Source organism: Neomonachus schauinslandi, chromosome 10, assembly GCF_002201575.2.
Source record: "Neomonachus schauinslandi chromosome 10, ASM220157v2, whole genome shotgun sequence".
In the NCBI taxonomy this organism is placed as follows: Eukaryota; Metazoa; Chordata; class Mammalia; order Carnivora; family Phocidae; genus Neomonachus; species Neomonachus schauinslandi.
The window spans coordinates 99,276,265-99,294,741 of NC_058412.1; the positions used below are offsets into that span (position 1 = coordinate 99,276,265).

The 18,477-nt window shown below is 35.2% G+C and overlaps 1 protein-coding gene across 2 annotated transcripts in view; it reads left to right on the forward strand.

Moving 5' to 3' along the window:
- Positions 1–18,477, forward strand: part of ESF1 (ESF1 nucleolar pre-rRNA processing protein homolog) — a 64,712-nt gene that overhangs the window by 19,490 nt on the left and 26,745 nt on the right. For both annotated transcript variants that reach the window (XM_021700668.1, XM_021700669.2), the window contains one exon: positions 3,293–3,451. In XM_021700668.1, coding sequence (XP_021556343.1) covers positions 3,293–3,451 — 159 coding nt within the window. The remainder of the gene's footprint in view (positions 1–3,292; positions 3,452–18,477) is intronic.

Consider the following 18,477-nt stretch of genomic DNA (forward strand, 5'->3'; position numbering starts at 1 on the left):
CTTCTCTGGTAACATTTGTCCTCTTGGCCCTGCCAGGCTGCCAAAACTAGTTTAGTTTCATAGCTGTGTTTCTTCTGTGGATCAGTAAATGTTCTCAGGGAAAAATAAATCTTGAATACAGGATCAACTACCTGGTGCTCCCTTGATTTTGACTTGGTAATTTTTTACTAGTTTGTCAGTTCTTTGAAGTTTTTTTTTTCTTTTTTTTAACCCATTGAAGATTTTAAAAATATTTCATTTAATTTTATATCCTTGGTGAAAAGTTTGGTTTGAAAAATCTAGCTTGCCATGAATGGAAACAGAAGTTTTCAAATTACCTATGTTTTATTTAAAAATTTGTTTTGATGATTGAAATGATCAGTGGTGTATTTTCTAGTTGTATATGCTGTTTGCCTAAAATAACTCATTTTTTAAAAATAAAACCAAAAAAACATCTTTTTCCCCTCTATATAGTCTGGCTCTGTTTGGAAATGGTTGCTTGATTGTAATTTCTTATCAGTTTTTATTTGATGCTATCTTCCTGATATTTTCACATCTTTATTTGCCTTATCTAATACAATTCCCAGTCACACAAAATTGTGTAAGAGGTTTAGTGCTGACAACAAATACCATAAATGTTAAGCATAGGTATAAGTATTTTAAATTAGCAGTGGTGAATATTGTTTTATTTATAGCTTAATATTTTTCATAGCTGTCTTCTGGTTTTCCTTTTGCATGTGTGTTATTTTTATGACCTGAACGTCAAATTAAATAAAATTCTTCTTTAGTATTAACATAGGACCATTAATTCTTAACTTTCTTATGTCCTGTGATTGGCCTGTCATTGTTTCTTTAGACTACTGAAGACACTGCATCATTTTTCTGAGTTTTTCCTAAAGTGCTACTCTTGAACTATGCTCTACACATGGAATGGAGAATCATGCTTAATCATTCTACTTTCTTTGTTCAGACATCTCATATTAATAAAACCACATAATTTCTTAGGTATTTAATAGTCTTTGAAAAAGTATGATTTGCAAGGGTAGTTATATTGGGCACAAAAGCCTTCTCATTCTTTTAAGGTCTCAGTGGCTGTTGCTTGTTAACATTTTGGCTTTCCAAACAATTCAGTGACCATTTTATTTCTAGTGTGCCCAGAAGAGCTAAGCCCTTTTTCAAATAGCGTTTGAAATATATATACTGATTTATCTATATATTTTTTTATTCAGATGCCTATATGGTCATTTAGCACTTTCTGAAGATTCAGCATAGTTTTTCTTCATTAGCGGCTCTAGGCTAAAGGAAAGAAGAGAACATGTATACTTGTGAAGATTGGCTGTATGTTAACAGTTTTCTTTGATTGGTTTGGAAGAACTGACCTAGATTTTTAAAATGACATTATTGGCATTTGGGCAAAAATGTATTAATTTGTCAATATATTCTTAAGATCTGGGCCCTCTGGTTTCAAATCCTGAGTTTACCACATAGTAGAGTTATATAGGTTAGGTTTCCTAAGCCCTTGTGCTTTTCTTTCCATAGCTATGAAATGAGAATAATAATAGTACCTGGCTCATGGTTGGAAAGATTGAGTTAATGTTTATAAAGTGCTTAACATACTACACCATATCATATATTTTTATGTCTAAAACTTTAAGAATTAATGGCTTTTTGTTTGAAATATACTACTCATTAAGTTTTAAAAGCATGCATTTTTCTTCAGTATTTTAGTTGATTGCCAGCTTACTTTAATCTGTAATTTAGTGCCTGTGATAGATACATTAGTATATTTGAACGCCTTAGAGTTACTCGAAGTTCCTGGTGTTTATAAAAGATCATTGCAGGGCTTCTTACTGTTGGATTATTTTTTTCATTCCTTATATAGTATTAAGGCTTTCACAAAGTATTGTCCTTGAATTGCAAAAAAACAGATATACATGAGTTATCCCACATTTTAGAGCTTCAGAAAGTAAAATTTTAGTACTGGAAAAAATCAATTTAAAGTAGGCCATCAGAGACTTACCACTAAAATTTTAACCTGGAAGGAGCTTGCTTCTAATTATGTTTTCAGAAGTAAGCTTTTAATAGAAAGAAATACATTGCCATTCTGTTAATGTGTTCCTGATGTTTTATCCATTGAATTATGGGATACATGACAGAATTCCATCCAACATTATTTTTGTGGCACAAAGCACAAACAGGAAAAAAATGAATTTCAGCTGTTTGAGTGAAAATATAAAAGTGTGATAGGATGGAAAGAATGTCCTGGACTATTTTTTTATTCATTTAGAGAAAAAAACTATGAAAACATTTACTTAACCAGTGCTTTTTCCATGTCACCTTTTTTAAGATGTGAGGACAATCTTAACATTAATGTTTGACAGCTAAATGCTTAATGATGTTAGACATTTTTAGTGACCAGTTAGCCATAACTTATAGAAGAGAGGGTCTTCATTATGCTGCTTCTAAATTTTCCTTTACCAGGGATGTTTAGTCAGTTCAATAAGTCTGTATGTTTTGCATTAAAACCCAGGTTCTCAATTTATGTTTTTGACTTGGAAAATTACAGTGGAAGTACAGAGCAAACAAACTTTTCACATATTAGTTTCTTTGGTGTTTGTTGCCCATGAATTTTATATTGTTCCTTTGTATTCTAATTATTTTTATAAAATTAGGAAATGGAAATGTGGGTATTTTTCCACACAGGGATATTAGTTGAATTAATTTCTAATTTACTAACTTTCATTCTCAGTGTACTAATGAGGTCCTGAGAGTAAGCGTACTTTTATTCACCATCAAATTGAAAAGACTCATTATTATTTTTTTTGGATTTCGAGGAGCTTCCTTTATCTGTCTCTTCAGCATAAACAGTTAAATCCATGTACCAAATGCATCCCAACAATATTCAGCCTCCTTTTAGTGACCATAATATTTTAAAGCCAGTGTGCAGATGGCAGAAGACATAAAGAGGGATAAAATGCTGTCTCTCCTGTCTTGTGTATAGGGAAGAGAAAGTCCAAGGTATTGCATGTCTATAAAATTATTTTGAAACATGAATTTTAATAAAAAGGGAGATTCCCAATATACTGCTTAGACAGTGCTAACTTATATTGCAAGTGATTTTTATTATGAACAAGACCAAATGCTTTCATCTAATTCATTTAATATTAAGAAGTTTGTCTGATTTTGATATTCTATTGTTGTATTTTATCTGACAACATCTTTTGGAAGGTGCTATAGTGACTGTGAGATTTAAATACTAGATTTAAAAGTCAGTTATTTTTGTGTATTAAATGAAATTGATTTTTTTAATTAGGTGATGATAAAGTCAGTGTGGAAGATGGGAAAACAAAGAAAAATCAGAAGGATGATGAAGAACAAATTGCTAAATACAGGCAGCTCTTGCAGGTTATTCAAGAAAAAGAAAAGAAAGGCAAAGAAAATGATATGGAAATGGAAATTAAGTGGGTTCCAGGTAAGAATTGGATACTCATTAAATGTTCACTTGTTTTTATTCATTTCAAGATGTTGAGTGCATTTTAGATACAAAGGAAGAGAACATTAACTCTTAGAAATGTAAGCCTAAAAACATCTTATTTGCCAGGAATGTTTTGGTGAGGAAGTTAACATGGTATTTGCATACATCATTTAATTCACTTAAGGACTAGTGTTTTAGACTCTTGCCAGTTTATTCTTGATTGGTTTCTTTGATTTACTAACTACAAATTATTTCTGTCCGTTTATGAAGGTAGACCTTTCCTAGGTTTGATTCCAGTATTCTCAGGATATACAAACTTGAATCCAGGCACCATGCATTCTAAAGTCATTAAACTTCTTTTTAAAATGTGTAATTCGTAAGTGAACTTTTCTCCCATAACTCCTACTAGACCTTAATTACCAAGGTTTCACTAGCACAAAATATGTAATACATAGTTTTCCATCTCAGTTTTGCTGTGAAGTCAAAGAAATACAGTATTGTAAGTGATTTTTATAACTGCCTTGAAGGGCTCCATGTATTTTTTTTAGAGTAGTACAATACTAATTAAAACCATGTCAAAGCTAAGCAAAGATAAAAGCTAGTATAAATGAGGATTGTTTTCTAGCACACCCATTTTTTCAGCAACCTAAGCAAAGCAGCTTGTACCCTTGGAACCAATATTGGTTTTGACCGCTGTTTACATACATGTATATCTTTTTTTTTAATTTCAGTATAGATAACATACGGTGTTGTAGTCATTTCCAGTGTACAACATACATGTGTATCTTTGAAAGCTAGGTAGAACTTTTGACCAGGATTCAGTTCTTTTTCCATAATTCATCTCTAGATAAAAGAATACTGATAACTTGTAAGAATATCATTGCTTAAAAATTAAGTGTTTTATATTCAATTATATCTGTTTCCTACAACTAGTATGTTTTTGCACTGGGAATAAAATGTTTGCATAGATTTTTATTTGGGGGCATATTTTGATATTTGAGAGTTGATTGACTATTGTAATAAATTTCCTAGGGTGGACTCGTCCCCTGTAGGTACTATGTTGTAGCCCATTTGTTTTAAATGTTTGTCTTTGGCAGGAAGTGGTGGTAAGAAAAAATGAAATTTAGTAGTAGTATCATCTGAACAATGGTTGGGAGAACTCAGTTTAGCCTGGAGAGAAAAAGATGAAAAAGTGACTTACTAGTTATTTTCAAGTATTTGCAGAATGAATATATTAATGAAGGCTTCATTACTCTTACTACATCAGAAGTCAGTATTTTTTTTTTTTAAAGATTTTATTTATTTATTTGACAGAGAGAGACAGAGTGAGAGAGGGAACACAAGCAGGGGAAGTGGGAGAGGGAGAAGCAGGCTTCCTGCCGAGCAGGGAGCCCGATGTGGGGCTCGATCCCAGGACGCTGGGATCATGACCTGAGCCGAAGGCAGACGCTTAACGACTGAGCGACCCAGGTGCCCCCAGAAGTCAGTATTTTTGCCAGTAAATCAAAGTTGAAGGAAATTAGAGTTCAACATAATATAAAGAGGAATTCTCTTCATTATTAGAATTGTCCAGCAAAAATCAAAGAGGCTGCCTTAAGGGGTTGGGTGCCCTTTTCAGTAAGTCTCACAATATGACAGTATTGCCATATCACTCAGGGATGTTTGTGAAGCAATATTTTACTTGAGGTCCTTTACTTTATGATTCTAAGGAATGTTGAATGCTGTCTTTTAAGTCGTCAAGTATGTTGTAATTGAAGTTTAATCTTAGAATGAGCTCAATGAATGGTTTTTTTTTTTTAAGATTTATTTATTTTCGAGAGAGAAGGAGAGGGAATGCACGTGCGCGCTGGCGGGTGGAGAGGGAGAGGAAAAGGGAAAGCAAAAATCTCAAGCAGACTCCCCCCAGAGCACGAAGCCCTACCAGGGCTCAATCCCATGACTTATGACCTGAGCCAAAATCAAGAGTCGGACACTTAACTGACTCAGCCACCCAGGTGCCCCCAAATGAAGATATTTTAAATGAACACTTAAAAAAAAAAGACTTTGGGGCGCCTCAGTGGCTCAGTCAGTTAAGCAGCTGCCTTAGGCTCAGGTCATGATCCCAGGGTCCTGGGATTGAGCCCCACATCGGGCTCCTTGCTTCGAGGGGAGCCTGCCGCTCCCCTGCTTGTGCTCTCTCTCTCTCACTATTCACTCTGTGTGTCAAATAAATAAATAAATCTTAAAAAAAAAAAGGTTTTATTTATTTGATAGAGAGAGAGCACAAGTCGGGGGAGCTGCAGGCAGAGGGAGAGGGAGAAGCAAGCTCCCCACTGAGCAGAGAGCCCAACATGGGGCTTGATCCCAGGACCCTGGGATCATGACATCAGCCGAAGGCAGACGCCCAACCAACTGAACCACCCAGGTGCCCCTTAAATAAACACTTTAAATTGAAGTATTCAATTGACTGAGAAGGCAGATTTATTATAAACTTGATTGAGAAGCTTTATAGCAAATACTTCAGCTTTGTCAAGTGGACCAGGTCAAACCTTTGTCTATATTAATACGGTTATATAGGGAAAATACAAACAAGTGATAGCTATACTTGTATTTATAACTGGAAGATGTAAGTAATACAGTTTTCCTGGGATAAACCTCACTTGGTTGTGGTATACTACCTTTTTTATATATTCCTAGATTCAGTTTACTAATATTTTGTTAAAGATTTTTACACCTATGTTAAATGATGAGAATTTGTCTATAGTTTTTGCTTCTTGCATTGTCCTTGGTTTTTGGTGTCCGGGTAATGCTGACCTCATGAAATGAATTGTGTGAACTGTTCCCTTTTCTATTTAGCAGTACATTTTTATCTTGACTTTAATTTCCAGATATAATATTGTCACAGAAAATATTTTGAAAATGAAAAATTATCATCTGTAATTCTACTACCCTAATTTAGCCACTAAATGATTAGTTGGATTGATTTAATTTGTCATTTCTTTGTTGTTGAATACTTAATCATATTTCCAATCTTTCATTGCCATAGACTTACGGCATTGGGAATAAATGTGACTGAAGGCCTTTAGCAATCTCATACCACAAATATCAGTATTTTCTTAGACTCTTCACATTCATCAATTACTTAGCAAGTCTAAGTAATTGACTTGCTATTTTAGGGCCTTTTACTTTTAAACAATTTTTTTAAACAAAGACATCCATCTGCTCCCTTCTCCGTTTTAGAAATATCTATGTATGTAGAGAGCAGTCAGACCACAGGGAAAAGCTAATGCTGGCAGTCAGGCTCACTCTGTAGTTAGTCATGTGACTTCCTCATTCACATAGCAACTTGACATATGCTGTGGATCAACCTGTGGTTCTCTCACAAGCTGTTAAAACTACCAGTGTTAAAACCTCAAATGTTAAATCTCAGATGCCAAGCATCTAGGATGTTATAAATAATCTATAGCTTTTTCCATATTTTGAATTATTTTTATAGGATAACTTCCCAGAAATGGAATTACTAAGAAAAAGCACAAACACTTTTTGTGTCTTACGATTCGTGCCAAATTGCTTTCCAAAAGGGTTGTACTAGCTTATAATGACTCCAACAAGGGGTAGAAGTGCCAGTTTCATGGACTTACAATCAACATTGTATATATTTTTTTTTACTCCTAATTGAATGGAGGAAAATTGATATTCTGATATATAGTGCGTTTTGTAAGTCTTTAGCCATAGTATTTTTGATGGCCTCAGTTAGGGTATTGCTATTTGTGAATCTTTGCACAACTTTGTATGTGCATGTGTGTGCATAAATGTAAAGGGTCTTTTATATACTACACATGTTAAATGACATAAATGAGCTAATCTTTTAGGATCTCAGTTTGTTTGGAAAGTGGCACTGATAATATCTTTCTTGCTGAATCTGAGTTATTTATAAAGGTATCTAAATAAGCTAGAGTGTTATTCATGTCATATGTGTATTTTGGTGGATTTGTGTCTGACGAAATGTGTGTTCCCAGTAACAATTATCCTGAACCTCAGGACTTTTATGATGCTGTACTTCAGTAAACCACAAAGGGTCAGTATGAGATTATACTATATTGTTCATCGGTTTTTCTGTGGCTTGATTTCCAAAATATTAAGCTCTTCAGAAAAATAAATACCCTTAATCACTAACACTTGTTGGAATATGCTTCGGTTTGGTTTGGTTTTTAAAAGGAATTTTAGTTTAGACTATTTAAACTTCCTATCTTTTTACATTGGATTATATACTGTAGTAACATCAGGAGTTTAATTCCTTAAAGGTAGAGTATTAAAGGAGGCAGATAACAGGTACATAGGTGTAAAAACTAGAATAAACTAGTCTTTCTGTTGATATTCTAGTTCCTTATAGAAATGTGATCATATAATCACATTAGTTAGGATTATAAATAAGTAAAAATGTTAAATTATAAGATTTTTAAATAAAGTTCTAATTCAGTATTTTAATGTTTGTAGAATAATATTTTCCATCTCAGTGTGCTGCTGAAAAGGTATCCTGGCTGACTCACTTTGATAAATAGATAAGGTGATGCATGTTGGGCCTTCATCAGTGAATGTGCCCCATTAGGGAATTTGTAACATAAATACAAATAAAGAATATTCAGTTTTATCTCATATATTAAATAACTTCTCTTACGTTAATAGTTCAAATTAACAGTTTTTGTTGTAGATAATACAAGATATATATAAATAATATCTTTGAAATTCCATCCAGAATATGAACAAATAATGAAATGTTTCTTCATTTATAATCTTAAAAGAGACTAGATATGATAAGAGTCCTCTTTTTTATAGTTATCTTTGGTTTAATAGATGCCGGTGAAAAGGATATCTGGTCTTTTTTTTTCCTCAGTATCCTTCAGTACCCCAGCTTTTCTTTAAAAACTTACCGGGCACCTCTTAATGCCAGGAACTATTCTAGACACAGTGTGAACAAAATATAAATCCTTGACCTCATAAAGGATCTTACGTTCAGTTGAAGGGGAGACAGATGAGTCTAATAAAAAAAATATTTGAGCAGAAACTAGTAGAGGTCAGGGAGTGAGACATGCAGAGAAGAGTGTGAGAGCAGAGGAAATAGTACATGGCCCTGAAGCTGTAGTTTATCCTGTTTAAGGAATAGCAAAAAGAGAACAGTGTGATAGGAGTGAATGAGTGGAGGAAAGAATAACAGATGAGGTTAGAGCGGTAACATGAAGCCAGATCATGAAGGTCTTTTAGGTTATTTTAAGGACTTGAACTTTTTCTCTGAGTGAGATGATAAGCCATTGGAGTTTTGAGCTGATCTGAATTATTTTTTAACAGGATCACCATGGCTGCTGTCTTGAGAGTAGATTAAGTTAGGAGGTAGGGACAAAATTGAGGAAATCAGTCATGAGGCTATTGCAGTATTCTTAAGATAACAAAGATTGTGGGTGGAATAGGTTTGCAAAGGAACCTCAGATTCTCTTTTGGACACATGTTAATTTTAAGATGCCTATTAGATATCAAAATAGACATATCAAGAAGACATTTGGATATACAATTTAGAGTTTGGGAAAGAGGTCAGAACTGGAGATCTAAATTGGGGGATCTTCGTTGTCTATGTCTCTGAAAGTGAGGAACACCAAAAGAGTGAATATAGGTAGAAAAGAAAAGAGGTTCAAAAACTGATCCTTGGAGCACTCCAGCATTTATAAGTTGAGGAAAACATATCCAAAGGGCTGGGAAGAAACTACCAAAACCACAGGAGGAAATTCAGTGCTGTAGGGTATTCAGACATCCAAGTGTGAAGAAAGCATTTCAATGAGAAGATGGGTCAATAAAATACAGACTAAGAATGACTGGTGTGGAGATGATCAGGTCAGTAATTTTGAATTGTTTTGGTGGAATGGAAGGGATAAGATTAATGTGGGTTCAAGAGAGAATGAGGAGTGGAATTGGAGACGAGTACAGACAACTCCCTTTTCTTAAAATATTTGCTCAAAAGTTGCAGGCATTGTGACACTTCATCCCTAAAAAGGTACTTCAACATGTAACTTCCAAAAACAAAGACAGTCATCTACATAAGTGCAGTGCTGTTATCACACTAAGGGAATTTAATATTGATGCAGTAATAGATATATTACTCATTCCAGTAATGCTCTTTATAATTCTTTCATGGTCCAGTGTCAGTTTTAAAGTGTCTACTGTAGTGGCTTATAGAATATCCACAGTCTGGATTTATCTGTTTTCCTCACAGTTAATTCTGATAAAAAGTTTTTGGCAAGAATTCTCCATAAATGATGTTGTATATTTCCCATTGCCTCACATCATGAGGTCCCTGATGTTAATTTGTCCCATTATTTGTGCTGTTAACTTTGCTCACTCAGTTAAGGAGGAGTCTGACTGATTTTTCCATTAAAGACACATTTTGTTTTTTGTAATTGGTGAGTTAATTAGTGAGTGGGGTGTGTAAATGTCTTATTTTCCAACATTTTGTCTGATGCCATTGGCATTCTTTGATGATCCTTGCTTGAATCAAGTTGTTATACCATTCATTGCAAAATACTGATTTTCTGTCATTCCTTCTACATTTATTAGTTAACATCTACCCCTTTCTTAAGTTACCGTGCACTAATGGATTGACAGATCTTGAGGCATTTTCCTATAATGGGTCACAGAGGAATGGGAAAGAAACTGGAGGAGAAAGTGAGATCAAGAGAGCATTTTTCTTTCATATGGAGAAAATAACAGCATGCTTCTGGGAATGATCCACCAGGGATAAGAAAAAATGATGATGCAGATAACTATGTTCTAAAGTAGGCAAAAGGAGTTAGAATATTTTTACACAAGTGGAGGAAGTGGCTTTTGGTCCATGCACATGGGCATTTCATCCATTGTCACAGGAGAGAAGGCAAAGAATATGATCACAGGATAATGGATAAAAATGGTAGTGAGAGCTTGTAGTACTCTTCTATTTGCTCGTATTAGTGTCACAGGAAGGTCATCAGTGAGAGCAAGAATGAGGGAGGAGGTAGAGATCTGAAAAAAAAAGATACGAAATAGTTGTTTAAGAGAGTGGTGAAGGAAATTTAATAGTACTGCTGAGCAGCAGTAAGGGTGCACTTGTAGTTCATGGTCTTGTAAAGTTAGATGAATCAACATAATTATGTTTTTCTTCAGCCATATTTAACGATGTGCAATCATGGAGTAAGGAGAGAGTTGGATTAAACTGCTTTAGAAGATTTGTCAAGTATGACCAAGCAAGAGAGGGGCAAGGGAATTGAAGGTTATATGCAAGGGGTTGATTGTAATGATGGACCAGGGTATCTATGTTGGGTTAGGAGGAAAATGAGGGCACATTGAGAGTGAGGGATGGGGAAGAGGTGAGAGGATTGATGGATTGTAGGTCCCTATGAGACATAAGATTAGCCTTGTTAGCCTTGGCATATTAGAATAAAATGGAAAGATTGGAGCTAATGTTTGAGGAGTAGGATACTTGAAATTAAGATTATGATGGGACTGCAATTTTGGGTTATGACATGATCTAGTTATGATTCTGGGAGTAAGTTTCTAAGATGAGATATGGAGTATAGAGTGATAGGAGAAGAGGAGGTCAGTGAACTGGGAGGCCCAGGGTGTTAGAAGGATCATCTGTGTAGACATTGCAATCACCAAGAATTATGACAGGGCTACTATCAGAAAGAGTGGCAGTGAGCCAAGGGCTTAGTTCTTCAAGAAATGAGGGGAGAGACTATAGTCATTAGATATCTACAATAAGAAGGGCTTTTTGGTGGTATGGTTTCATAACATGATATTCGAAGTTGGGGGCTTTAGGGAGCAGGGCCAGCCAGTGGAATGAAGGTGGCAATGAGTAGTAAGAAAGACAAACTGTGGGAGAGAAAAATTAACTACCTAAAAAGGATATAGAAATATATGTCCCAGAGGAGAACCAGGTTTCAGTGAGACTCAGACTAACAGGTGCATGAAGAGGATTCTGTTAATGAATATTAATGAGTGTGTTTATGACTGACTTTAGAAGGGCTTCATTTAGGAAGGGTGAGAAATGGGAATGTTTACCACCTTATTAGAAGAATGATTTGGAAGTTAAAGACTTCTTGTGACAGTTTTAAATAGGGATAAAGGGCATGATGAGATTAGTGCTGATGGCCTTAAAGCTTTATTTACTTTTTTTAAAAGATTTTATTTATTAGAGAGCGCGCGCGCGAGCGCAAGAGTCGGGGGAGGGGCAGAGGGAGAGGGAGAAGCAGGCTCCCTGCTGAGGAAGGAGCCGGATGTGGGGCTCAATCCCAGGACCCTGGGATGATGACCTGAGCCAAAGGCGGACACTCAACTGACTGAGCCATCCAGGCGCCTAATAGTAGTGAGACTGTGAATGTCTTGAGGGAGCTCTTGTCAGGAACCTAGAGCTATAGGATACTTTTTCAAAGGAGACATGGAAGTTAGAGGAGAAGCAGCAAGGACTCCTCGAACTATCTAAGCCAGCTCACTGAGGCAGGAGGTATGGTTGCAGCTCTTCCTTACTCAACTTAATCTTTCTTCCACTCTTTACAGTTGTAATTCTATGTTTATTCTGGTGTTTGCTTTGTCCTTTGTCCTTCCTTTTTTACCCTTTATTCCATCTTCATTCCTCTGTTTAGTGTCCCACTGGGAAGCTTAAACACAGAAACATTAATAACATGTATTTATGGCCATTGTATTATTTATTCTCTATTCAGAAAAAAAATGCTTTTGAATCAGTTGGGTATTCTTTCTGCTAGGCAGCGCAGTTTCAAACATTTTAATTTTCAGACATCTCAAAACCTGTTCACTATTTACTTTTGGCTATATCAATATTTCCATTTATTGTTAAGGTATCCACCTTATGGATATGTTTGAAATATATTTGAAATACATTCACAAAAATGTTTTTTTGGTAAGAATAAAGTAACCAGATGTTTAAAGTTTTGAGTTGAGGGGAGAGGAGAGCATTAAATGGAAAACCTGGACTTTAAGCTAAAAAATTTGCAGTTTGCTTTGTATTTTGATGATGGGATGGAAATGAGTTTGTAGTGCACTCTCATATCATGTACACAGCTAGAATTTTAAAACTTAGGTGTGTGCTCCTTCCTTGAATCATCCCGTTAACAGGTTTACTGTAAGGGTTTTGTAAGGTAATAAGCTGAAACTTTTTACTGTGCAAAAAAAATTTTTTTTGAATCATTTGTGGAATGTGTAATGAAAATGAAAAGCAAAAAAAAAAGAAAATGAAAAGCAGCTAAGGTTATCTGAAAACATTGCTAGCACATTTTCTCCATAGAGTTGCCAGTAAATGTCTCCAAATTTCCTGGATTATTTTAAAAATTATTTTCTCTCTTAATAATATTAAGACTTAATTTAAAAGAGCTTTCCAAAAAGCTTTAAAATTGATATTTTTATACCAGTCATAGTGTCAGAAAGTGTAAAATGCCCATATGTTTTGAAGTTTCAGGTTAATTGGTCTGCTGTCATAGGATGGTTGCAAATATCTAGGATGATTTTTTTAATCAGTCCTTCCTTCTCTGCCCATACATCACATCGGTTGTACTGTTTGCATCTGTAGCCACTATTTCCAGACAGTAGTACTTTTTTTTGCCTTTGCCATAGATTTATAATCTGCCTGAAGTCAGTCCAAGAAGAGTGAGCTTGTTTCATGTATTATTTTCCCACAGCTATGCTGATTTGTTTGAAGTTGTGAATTCTTTGGTCTTTAAAGCAGAATTTTTGCCTATTCTATTTGAGGTTGTCCCATGTCATCATTCTGTATGCTAACTGCCTGACTAGCAAACCATCATTTTTCTCACACATGTTCCATATGTTATTTTGACAGAATCCACTCACACTACTTACTTTCAGCGGTTTCATTATTGTTCTTTTTTTCCAGAAACTGGAAAATCATATGATCTTAAATTTACTACTTGAACACATTAATTTTTTCCTGATTTTTTTATTGTGATAAAATATATATGACATTTACCATCCTAAGCACTTATAGGTGTACACGGTTCAGTGGTGTTAAGTATATTTATGTTGTTGTGCAACCATCAACACCATCCATCTCCAGAACTGTTTTTCATCTTTGCAAAACTGAACGTATATCCATTAAACAGTAACTCTTCATTCCCCCCTCCCTTGCCCCTGGCAACCATCATTCAACTTTCTGTCTCTATAATTTTGACCACACTAAGTACCTTATAAGTGGAATCATACAATATTTGTCTTTTTGTGATTGACTTACTTAAGTTAGCATAATGTCTTCAAGGTTCATCCATGTTGAGATCTCACATCCATATGTGAGAATTTCTGTCCTTTTTAAACCTGAATAGTATCTTACTACGCACCCCACATTTTGCTTATCCATTTATCCATTGATGGTCACTTGGGTTGCTTTCATATTTTAACTATACATTACCTTTTCTATAAGCAGACATAATTGATTAGACCCCCATTTTGAGTTCTCCTTTTTTTATTTCATTTCCCATACTTATTTTTATGTATTTCTAAATAATCTTTATAATCATTATGCCTGTATCACATTCCATTGTGTTTCTGATTTATAAATTATGGATTACTTCCCTGATGTTGTGTTTTAGGCTCTTTCTAATGTTTTGCTATTGTGGATAACATAATAACCTTATATTGGATTTTCTTAAGGTAAATTCCTAATAGAACATCTCCATGTCTCTTATCATATATCTTGAAATAGTTCTATTAATTCATGTTGCTAACTGGGAAACATTTTTTAGTTTATCAAGGTGCCTCAGAAATGCTGATAACAGGGGTGTCCGACTCTTGGTTTCAGCTCAGGTCATGATCTAATGGGACATGGGACCCAGCCGTGCATTGGGTTCCACGCTCCTTGTGGAGTCTGCTTGAAGATTCTCTCCCTCTGCCCCTCCCCCTACTCCTGCGTGCACACGCTCTGTCTCTCTCTTTCCCAAATAAATATATTACAGATATAGGTTTAAATAAAAAAAAAAATAGAAATGCTGATAACATTTTACACAAAATCAAATCTAGCTTCTACAATAGGTTCAGGTTTTGAATCCACATAAAGGAAAGGGCATAAGTACTTTCTGCAGATCTTTGGTTTGATGCAAAGCTTAATCCCACTCTGAGACCATATGCCATATCTTTGTTCTCTGAAACATTTGCCAGCCTTTCTCAGTGCCCTTTTAGACCATTGTAGACAAATGTTCACTGATTATAATGCAATGATAATTTTCAGCTATGAGGTCCAAGATAAAGCCAGTAAAATGTCTGTGGCTTGAACTGGTGGCTAGGCAGGCTGAATCTGCCGACTTCATGTGGGAAGGGCTCTGTATTATTCATTTCACATTGACATTGTTTTCCTGATGTAATCTGTTAGAGAAAGAGGTTGTAGGGGAACTTTCTCCATTAGGATAATCTTCACTGAGGGTGGGTGGGATAGCACTCATCAAATGAACTGTCAAGAGATATATCCTTAGCTTAATCTGCTCATTCAGTGACATGGAAAACCTGTACCTGTAAAATTATTTGGCATAGTTTGGAATAGCCTGATCCTATGTATGCCAAAAGATGAGTGCCAATAATTTGACTTGGGTGAGTTCCCTCTGGTGTTTGGAATAATATGCCTTAGAAGTAAGTTGAAGCATGTACTTTGAAGGCATGTGCTTCCCTAAGAATTGGCTTGTGTAAAATAGGGAATTCTGTCTGCAAAGGACTTAACCAAGATTTTCCTAAGCATTTCAGCTTACATTGTCATAAAATACATTTCATTTTTAGATTCCCATCGCTCCCTTCTGTAGAAGTGTAGGGAGATTTAAAAATATTTTTGAAAGTAATTTATTTGGAAGTATAATTTTGATCCAGAAGAATTACATTTTAAAATGCTCTTTAGGGGTGGGAGGAGAAATTTGCACATATTGGATGCTTGTGCTCTGTCAGAAACTGTGCTAGGTGCTTTGCAAAAAAATTTATATTAAATTCTTCCAACAATTCTGTAAAGTGGTTATTAGACCACTGTACAGAAGAAAAAACTGAGGCACAGACTTACTCAAGATCACAAAACTAGGAGCTAGAAGAACTAATTCAAACCTTGATGTGTCTGACTTCTGTACCCATTAGAGTATTTTCCCTGGATTACAATTGAGTCTGGGTCCATTGTCTTCATTTAGTGCTTTTTCTCAATCTGCATGTGTTTACTGTTGTGTGCACAAAGATACATAAAGATGTTCCGTGAATTTTACTTGAGAATTTGGAGAAATTTTATAAAAAACAAGCATTTACCGGGGATGATCCCATATGTGCTATTACAGATTTCTCAAGATGTGGGAACATTTTGGTCTGCAGCCAGGGTAACCTGTGTGACAGTGTCAGAGAGGGCTATCTTCTGATTAATAAGCTGTTCTGGAGGTTAACAAACAAACAGAAAAGGCAAAAAAACATTTCGCACAATGTGGAACACTGCAGGCTTCTGGGGGGTATGCATGTTATTAGTTGGTATTTGAAGATTCTATCTTTTGGGACCTAAGAATGCTTGGCCTATTACAGATTTCCTCAGGAGATTCTGTCACCAGAGAATCCCAAAGAATAGAAACAGTGCTTACTTACAAGCTGTGGAAATATTGAAGTCCTAAGTTTTAATGTTACTTTCATTCTATATTACTCTCATTCTGTAATTTTTTTTAATGTTGCAATAGAGGACAATTGCCAATGAAATAAATTCTGAGTTAATTACAAATACTGGAAAAGTTGAAAAAGTAAACCTTAAATGATAGTCTGTCAGAGATTCCCAACCAGTATATTGATCCCGTTAGCCCTTAGGCCAACCAGAGCCCTCAGGTTGGTTTCCTTCTCTGGTTGCCTCCTCCATTTACTCCAGTGTCCTATATAAGTCTTATCATTTTTTTTTTATTTATCATAATAGGAAGAAGGTTGGTAGGCTGTTGCTCTCCTAATAGTTATTTGTGACATCTTTTTAGAAGAAATCAGAATGTATAGTTTATTTATATGTAAACCCCAGTAAATGTGGAAGAAAACACTTAGATTGCAGCAAGAAAAATCTAGCTTGAAAAGTTGTTAAATACTGAAATGCTAGGGAGGTTGATATATTTTTCATTTCCTTTTATTTTTATAATATGAAGTTTTTTTCTTTAATTGACTTAGAAATGCCATTTTGGTTGGACTCCAGCCTCAAATTGTCCTTATATATTAATAGCTTCTTTGGTCAGAAACTCTTCCAGGGAGGAAAACAGGCTTAATTTCAAGCCACTGATTTATAGGTGGGTTTTTCAAATACAGTGTATAGATTGGGACCTACTTACAATGAAATTTGGGATAGCATTAATAGTTTACTGTGATTATGAAAAGAGCATAGAGGGCTTGCTGTCAGAAAATCTGGGTTCAAGTATTTATTATTTGGATGGGGAGTAAATGACAAAAGGTGGGTGAAAGCCATTTTTGCACACACTTGTCAAAGAGTAAGCACTCTTTTTTTTTTATGCTTTACCGTGGAGGGGGGGGGCAGGCAACAAAAGATACAAAAGGCAAACACAGTGAGTTATACAGTTTAAAGAAAAATAATAAAATGAACACCTGTGTACCCAGCTTAAGAAAGAACTTTACCAATGTCTGCAGTCACCTATGAGACTCCCCAGTTACGCCCTCTTCCTTTCTCTACCAGAGGAAGCAAACTATATTTCATGTTAATCATTCTCTTTTTCTATATAATTGTTTTACCACATATATCCCTAAACAGTCTTGTTAATTTTGATCTTTATAAAAAGTATCCTCTCTATATTCTTCTGCTGTTTGCTTTTTGCTATTAACATTCTGTTTTTGAAAGTTATCAATATGTAAGGATATGGTCTATTAATTTTCTCTACTACACAGAGTTCCATTTTAGATACATCACATGTCTGTTCTATTGCCACTTATTATAGTTCATTGCTGTTATAAACAAGGTCTTTGTGAATATTCTTAGGACTTCTTACCTAGGAATATACAGAGAGAATGTCTTGGATATGTGTAGAATTTGTTGGTTGTAGAGCCTGCTCACAGAGTTACCTTAACTAGGTCATGCTGAATTGTTTTCCCAGGTGCATGTGCCATTTTAACCAGTAGTGTGAGTTCCCAAAGCTCATTATTCTCATCATTAATTGATATTATCAGGCTTTTCAGTTTTTGCTAGTTGAATATGTAAGTAATGGTATCTCATTATATGTGTGTTATTCTCAAATATTTGTTAAGTTCCTGCTATGTGTGCCAGACTCTTTTTCTCTGGAGACAGAACACTGAACAGATGTTTATGGGGCCCTACATTTTAGTGTGTGGGGGTTAGGAAAAAGGTGAGAAAGGGAATTAAAAAAACAAATAGGTAAAATAATCAGATGGTGATTAGGGGCTGTGGAAACAAAAGGACAAAGCCTGAATGAGGAGTAGGAAGTTCAGGGATGAGAGTAGGTAGCAATTTCAATAGGTCAGGAAAGGCTTCATTGAGAAAGTGACATTTGTACAAACACCTAATAGAAAGGACAGTACATACTAGTTGTTACCCTGCAGAAGAGCATTTCAAGCAGAGGAAACAATAAATGCAAAAGCCTTGAGGGGGAGCATTTCTGATTTGTCCAAGAACATTTAAGAAACAGCAGTGGCTGGAGCAGAATGAGCCAGGGAATGGACAGTAGTAGAAGATGAGGGTAGAGAGGTGGCCAAATCACAGAGGGTTTTGAGACCTCTGAATGGACTTCAGCTTTTACTGTAAATGAAATGGGAAGTGGAAGGATATGACCTGACTTAAGTTAAAGGCTTGCTCAGGCATTTCCCTAATTACTTATGAGGAAGAACATTTCTTTTTATTTCCTCATCTGTGAAATGCCTGTTTAGTCTTTTGACCATTTCTATGTAGTATTCTTTGTTTTAGTGATTCATAGTTCTTCATATATTCTAGACTGGTGTCTATCAGTCCTATATTTTACAAATATGTTCTTTGTAATTTATCTTTTTATTCTTTATAATAC